Source organism: Arachis duranensis, chromosome 6 (assembly GCF_000817695.3).
Source record: "Arachis duranensis cultivar V14167 chromosome 6, aradu.V14167.gnm2.J7QH, whole genome shotgun sequence".
Taxonomy (NCBI): Eukaryota; Viridiplantae; Streptophyta; class Magnoliopsida; order Fabales; family Fabaceae; genus Arachis; species Arachis duranensis.
In genome coordinates this window covers 75,307,670-75,315,577 of record NC_029777.3, presented here as the reverse complement: position 1 = coordinate 75,315,577, position 7,908 = coordinate 75,307,670, and the positions used below count along the sequence as shown (strand labels likewise).

The window sequence follows — 7,908 nt, the reverse complement described above, 5'->3', positions numbered from 1 at the left end:
GAGATATACTAATAAAGTAATTAATAATGTAACATAAAATTATTTAACCAAAAACTATAATTTAATTTAGAAAGAAAGAATACAATTTTTATATAAATCAAAATATGAATATTACTAACTTGCCAACGAGTTATAACTCAAATGGCATAATCTCCCCATACTCACCTAAAAGATTACAGGTTCGAGTCTCCCTATCTTCAGTTAAAAAAATAAATAAATAAATATTACTAACTTACTCATAGAGTTGTCTAGGTTTGCAAATTCTTTTACAATTATGATTGAGAGTTGAGATAACAAAAGGGAAGGACATAGTATACTTGTTAGTTTCTTGTATTGACCATTTTTAGGTTAAGTCACTCTTTAAAAAAAATTCATTAAAAATTTAGTATATCATTAAATCAATGTATATAAATTTTCAAAAAATAGAAGATAAATTATCCTTTATAATGTGTAGGCTTAGTTTTAGAAAAGATTCACCATTATATTGTATAGACTTAAATCTAGCTCCTCCACTTTAATTTGCTTTTTAAATAAACCAAATTTTGTGGCATAGTAAAAGAAAAAAAGGAAACATTATTACAGAGAGAGTAGTAAATAAATTAAATGGATTAGAAAGAAAGAAAAGATATACCAGTTCACAGAGAATAGAACCAAGAATGATGGTCCAAAAAGTGCCAGCAAAAGTCTCAGCAATGACAGCTCCAAGAAGAGGAGCGAGGTTAGCTGCTCCGTCAAAGTTAATCAGAGTGTTGGAGGCTGTAACCGTTGCCATATGCAGCTCTTGTGTCAGATAACTCATCAGGTTTGCATTGAATCCAATTGATGCAAATTTGTCACACACTTCATTTGCTATACGTGTTCAATAACGCAAAATGTTATTACATAATCCAATCATTTTATAACTATCATATTATGTCAAATTTTCACATTTTATCTGCTTGAGACAAGACTTTACTAGTTGCAATTTATTTTGAAATAGAATAATGGTTCTTTCTTATTATAAAGCACTAACAAATTGTGCTCAATCTTTTACTTTTTGGTCCTTATATTACTTTTGTTTCTTATAATTTTCTGGTCCCTTATTAATTTTTGTCTGATCTCTTATCTTTTTATATTTCGCAATTTCAACTTTTTATGTTTAAATTATTTCAATTAAATCTTTTTTGTTAAATAAATGACGAAAAATTACTGAAGTAATAAGACAATTCACATCATTTATGCACTGCGTGCGCCATGTCAATGTTGTTTGTAAACGCCAATATATATTTTTCATAACTTATTTAATGAAAATCAATTGAAACAACGATTCAAAATACAAGGGACGAAAGTTAGAGAAAAATAACAAAAGAAATATATATATATATATATATGATTACCAAGAATGAAGGGTGCTGTTTTCATTCCTCCGTGTTGATTATGCTTCCTTTCATTATGTTGCTTACGTTTTTGTTCTTCCAGCACCTCATCACTCTTCTCTACCACCATATTTGTTACAAGTATGGAGGTTAGAGAAGAGTAGAGACCACGCGCATTCTCAACCAAAATTTGTTCTTATATATGAAATAATTAATTAATATTATACATCAATACCCCCGAAAAAAAAAATTATTGGTCATGGCTTATGTTGTCGCTTATTACCGCATAAACGTCTTCAGCGAAGGAAATAAATTGACATAATAAAACATTAATAAAACAAACAGTGATAATGAATTGATGACTATGATGCGAATCTCTTGCAACTTGCAAGTGGTGAATCTAACTAGTAATATGATAGGTTAATTGCAACTATAATACTATAGTATCTTAATTTGCCGTTGAGCTGTCACAATTAGCGTTTTTATTTTTTTAATATTAGAATCTTGTGTTGTCTTAAATAATATTAAAAATGGTACATCATTAATATTCCTAAATTTACATCATCAAAAATGACGAAAATATCCTAAAAATAAAAAATATTCGACAAAAAAATCCAACCATTATTAGCAAATATTAAGAGCATCTTCAATATATTATAAAATTTGATTTAAAACTTAATATAAAATTTTTCCTTCCAATAAATAGTCTCATTTCAATAACATTACAATAATAATATAATATTTATTTAATGAGAATTTAATAAATTATACAAATGTTAGTATTTTATTAATTTTTTTTTAAAATGATATGATATCTTCTTACTAATACCAATATATCATTTTAAAGATATCCAATCCAAATTTTAATTTTAAATCATTATTATAGAAATCAAAAGTAATACTTAAAATTGATCCTATTGTAATTGTTCTAATATTTACCAAATGTGAATGATAATACAATATTTATAATAATTATGTTATGTGTATATAAAATTAGCTACTAAATCTGTTGTTTCTATAAAATATATATTAAAAATGAGATAAGTAATATTATTTTTTTGTGTAGATAATATTTTTTATTTTTTTATTAATAAAAATAAAATTATTTAATGTTTTTGTCGTCAAAGATTTTTTTTTTAGAATATTTTTATCATTTTATTGTTTCAAAATATTTTTAATCAGGGTTAGAATTTTTCAAATATATACCATTATTTAAATAGTTTACTCTCAAATTTAATTGTGATTAGTTTATGCGTAAGCAGCGAATCTTTCCCAACTTCGTAGCGTCCTTCGACCTCATGCGCCCTCTTCGAAATAGGAGGAGCTATATCTCCAATCGATCTCTGAATATTCTTCACAATTCTTTTTTGAAAATGCGATTGTACAATAAGGATAGATTCTCAGAATTAATTAACTTAATTAATTAAAGTACTATTACAAGAGTCACAATGAAATAGAAAATAACTCAAATAAGTCATTGTATTGGAAGAAGTTTTATACGTTCTTGAAACTTATTTAATACATATGTTTTATAAAAATAATTATTACATATTAATTTAATTTAATTTTTAAATAATTTTATTAATTTGTTACGCGTAATTTTTAAAGCTATATACCTTAATTATATGTCAGAGTCGACTCAATTTTCGCTAAATATTTTTCATATGATGAATAAAATTGTGTAATATAATACACTAATATAAGACTAAATTGGTATATTTTACAACTATGATGACAGTGAGTCAGATAACACAAATCGTGGATATTGATTTATATATTGTAATTCGATTTTACAAATTACACGGTTTTTGAAATTTAAAAATTAAAATTATAACTGACGATTTTTGGTTATCTTTTTTAGATTTTATCCTATTTTAAATCGTGACCTATGTAATATACCAAAAAAACATCGTGACGTACAATTTATGGTTATTCTTTTAATATTTTATCTTATTTAAAATTGTTAATCACGATTTTTTCTTATCCTAAATATTTCGTATATGAACGTATTACATTAAAACATCATACTATTAACAAAAATTATCAAAAAGCAGTCTAATATAAAAAAAATTAGCCCCCAATTTTACTCGATTTTCATCAAGTTTAAGCTTGGATTCAAATATTAAAAATAGACCAGTAATATACTAGGGTCAAGTTTAGATCTTGCCAAAGCCATTTTGATCCAACTTATGTACTTTTTTTATTACAACCACTATTTTTTATTTATAATTATTAAAAACTATATTAGAATTTAAAAAATTAGTAACTATATTTATTTATTAAACACACGTTAAATATATTTTTAAAATGTGGTAATATTTGTCATTGTAGGGATCAGTTACACGACTGAATCGAAGCGAAAGGACAAAAGCGGTTGATGAAGGATGATAAATAATTAATAATCATATAATTGATTCGGTGATTATATTCATGCTTTACTACTAGTACTAATTTTTATGAGATGTGACGACAGCAATATTTTGGGAATAAAAAAATTTAAACTTGCGCCAGCAACAAAAGTCAGATTGTACAGTTTTTTTTTTCTTTTCTCGAAATAAGTTTTATCGTATAGGAAAAATGAAAATATAGCTACTACTATTTTGCAAATATTTAAAATTTAATTAGATGTGACTTCATGACTCAAGGTTCTGCACAAGGGCTAGGTGGTGCATTTGCATTTTGGTAAATTATATGGCAGACAAGCTGTTTGTGAATATTTATATTATTTTTACAATTTTTATATATTTTTATAATAATATTATTAAAATTTATAAATTCAAAAATAATTTACTATTAAAAAATATTAATATTCGAAAAAAATAATTTCATATATAATAATAATACACAATATATTAAAAAAATATTAATATTCAAAAAAAAGTTAATAACTTAACGGCTAATTTTTTTTATCTAATTTTGAAATGTTAGTTTTATAACAGTTACTTTCATAAACAACAATGACATAACAATATTGACTAATTTTAAAAGTTACATTATAAATGAATAAAACGTATTATATCACATATAATAATATGTAATAAAAATAAAACAAACTACTTAATTCTATGAATACAAGAAACCATTAAGTAAACCACTTATTAATTATTTTCTCACATACAATCTCATGAAGAGGTCGGCGTTTTTCATTCATTGTAGATGTGTCAGCGTTAAATATTTTCATATCCATTTCGCATTTTCTTTTCTTAGCCATCTTTTCTATTTTCTTTTTCTTTGCACTGATCAACATCTCATCTTCTTTCCATTGTCAGTGTTGAATAATATCTTGTTGACGATTTTCAATGTCATCATCATTGAGATTGATAGCATCTAATCCACGAGGGTTGGCAAAATATGAACATTACGAATTTGGACTAGATTGTACCGGAGTCTGAAGGGATGGGTTAGAAGAGCCACCAACACCAGATAAGTCTTGTCTCGATACACTGATTGAGTTGGAATCGGTACAGATGTTGGAATAACATTTCCGATAGAGGGGTTAAATATGGATAAAAATGAAAAATGTGGTGAGTGGTCTTAGAGAGTTAAGAGACTATGGTTGCTAAGTCAGAAAGGCTCTACTTAAAACTCTCCATCTGTTGCTAAGAAGAGGGGAATGGTGGTCTGTTGCTGAACCTTAATGTGTGCCTAGAGTGGGTTAGGAATTTTTCTCAAAGTAGAATTGGCGTTGCAAGTATAGTCCCAACCCAACAATCGACCAACATCAAAGTTTAATTCAAGTCAAATATAAACCGAGAGTAATGAAACCTCAGGTCATTCTCTCTAGGAATGCAATTGAAATGTCACACTTTCGGTTGTAAAGAAAAAGGGTTTTTGAATCAAGGAACAAAAGATTAAAGGAATTAAGAAATGAAAGAACTAAGAGATTATCAAAATTGAAATTAATGCAAGTAAAAGGGAAATAAGGTCAAAACTAGTAAAAATGCTATAAATGCATAAAAGAGCCTTGACTTGGGAATGAGGATCCATGGAATCCTATCATCGTCATAACCACAACTATGGCAACTATGATGAGTCAATCTCACTTCGTTAACCCCTAACATCGAGGAGTAGGTCAAGCAAGCATAATTGACCTTAATCCATAAGTCCTAGCTAACTTACCAAATTAATTGGTAAAAAGCTAGTGTCAATGGAAACAAGAGTCAGCTAACTACCCAAGAATTGTCACTAAATGTCAGACATTATGACTCTAGTATCCTAGAAACTCAAATCCCAAGTCAAGGTGTGAAAATCTACTCAAAATCTATAATTGACATTTTTCACAAACACCTTGTGGGCATAAAACCAAAACATGAGAAATTGCAAAGGAAAAATGAAAACTATATCCAAACTATTCACAAAATCAACTATAAACATTCAATCAGGAAAATAGAAATCATAAAACATTAAATTCATCAATCAAAACTTCAAGAAACTAAAATTGCATATATTAATAAAGTAATTTGAACCATAGAAAAATATAACAAGAGTAGTAAAATTAAAGAGAGGATTAAAGAGTACATAGAAAAATATAACAAGAGTAGTAAAATTAAAGAGAGGATTAAAGAGTACTTACAATAGAGATGAAAAAAATCCAAGATCAAAACTTACTATAAAATGCTACAATAGAAATTAACAAAACCCTAGGAGAGACTTTGCTATCTACACTACTCCTACTCCTACTATGTGTTTTCTAATCTAAAAGTGAGCTACCTTGATGTATGATCATTTCCCTTTGATATAGCATCACCAAAGGCTTCAGCAACTCCAAAACTTGGGCCAGGAGAGCCCCAAAATCGCGAGCCACGTGCTTTATTAATGAAGTCATGCTCAGGGACCTGTTCGTACCCACAGAGGGTTGTGCGTACGCACACTTGCTGTGTAAAACCCGGTTAATTAACGGCTAATTAACCCATAAATGAGAATTTATTCTAGAAAGCCCAAAATGTGATTTTTATGGCTAAATGTGATAGAGGAGATTGAGACGAGAATTTCGGTACCAATTTTATAGAATTCGGACCAAGATTGGACCGAACGGGCCAAACCGGGCCAATTGGACCCAAAGTGGGCCCTTGGCCCAACATAACTTAACCAAAACCCTAGTTTTCAGCACTCTCTCTCCTCATTTGTTACACACACAAGCTGAAATGGTGGAGAGGAAGGGAAGAACATTCTCTCAACTTCTCTCTCTCACTTGATCTTCAAATCACCATAACTTTTGATCTAGAGCTCCGATTGCCGCCCCGTTTGCGGCCACGCGTTCACCGCGGAGAGCTCTACAAAACCCATATAACCAATCTTGAGGTAAGCCACACCTTGCTGTTCGAAATCTCAGCCCCTATTTTCGAGTTTCATGGGTAAAATGTTGAGATTTTGGGTTCTTTGATATTATAGGACCCAACTCTCTTGAAGGAGAAGGTTAATCTTGTCTCCTTGGACCTTGGGTAAGGTAAGGTTCTTAATCCTAGTGTAATTTTGTGATTTTATGATGTTTGGGTTTTGAGATGTTGTGTATGGGTATGATGGTTGTGGCTTAGGTTGTGTATGTGTGGATATTGGAGCTTGATTGGTGATTTTGAAAAGCTTGGAAAGGGTTTGGTGGTGAGAAATCTGTTCTTGGAGGTGTTGAAGCCTTGAGAGCTTGTGGTTAAGTGGTTTGGAAGTGCTCCGGTGGAGCTTGGGAAATTCGGCTAAGGTATGGTTTCGGTTTCCCGTATCTAATATGTAATGTGGTAGGAAATACTTAGGCTAGAGGCCCTAAGATAGGCATTGAATGGTTGATGTTGTTGAATGATTGAGATATATGATGTGGTCATATATGTGATGATGATTATTGATGCCTTGGTGGTACGATGTATGAGAAATATGCATGTTGTGATATATGCTTGATTATTGGTTATGGTTGAATTGTGGGTTGAACCATGTTGGTGGTGAGTATGATGTTGATTGTGTACCATAATGATTTATTGGAATTGGTGTTGTTGATAATTGGCATGTGGAATAGTATAGGATATGTCAATATGTTTGAATTTGAGCCACTTGGGAGAAGTGGGGTAAAATGGTGAAATAGTGATTTTGGTAAATTGTGAGTTATGTGTCAATGTGTGAGTTGAGGAGGCTTGATGTTGAATTTGATACATTTTGAATTGATTTCAAAGAAAAGGGATGAAATTGACATGTTTTGATTGATTTTGGAAAGAGTTGAAAATGGTTTGTTTTGAAAATGACATATTGTGGTTTTGTATGAAAATATGGTTTTTGGGCATACTTTGACGGGACATAACTTGGACTACGGATCCCCGTTTTGTACCAAATCTGTTTAGAAATGAAATTGGATCCGGGATGTCCATGCCGTTCGAAGAACGGGTGAAAAACGATTTAAAATGAGGAAGTTATGCCCGTTGGAAGATTGGGGTAAAAATCTGTGAATTCTGCAGCCTTTTAACTTAGAAAATTTTTAGCAGAATGACCCCTTGCGCGTGGGCGCATCTGGCGCGTGCGCGCCGATCTTCCGAAAAGTGCCATCCACGCGTACGCGTGATGTGCGCGGGCGCGC

At 30.2% G+C, this 7,908-nt stretch overlaps 1 protein-coding gene across 2 annotated transcripts in view; it reads right to left on the bottom strand.

Annotated features, from left to right (window-relative positions):
* LOC107494127 (protein NRT1/ PTR FAMILY 3.1) overlaps nt 1-1,519 on the bottom strand; it is a 5,436-nt gene extending 3,917 nt beyond the window's left edge. The window contains exons 1-2 of one of the 2 annotated variants that reach the window (XM_016115156.3): nt 1,377-1,519; nt 632-849 (exon numbers count right to left, since the gene is read on the bottom strand). In XM_016115156.3, the coding sequence (XP_015970642.1) occupies nt 632-849; nt 1,377-1,485 (327 nt within the window). In that variant the 5' untranslated portion in view covers nt 1,486-1,519. Of the gene's footprint in view, nt 1-631; nt 850-1,376 lie in introns of those variants that run through there. The other variant, XM_021124829.2, reaches the window with a different exon arrangement.
* Nucleotides 1,520-7,908: the final 6,389 nt, after the last annotated feature.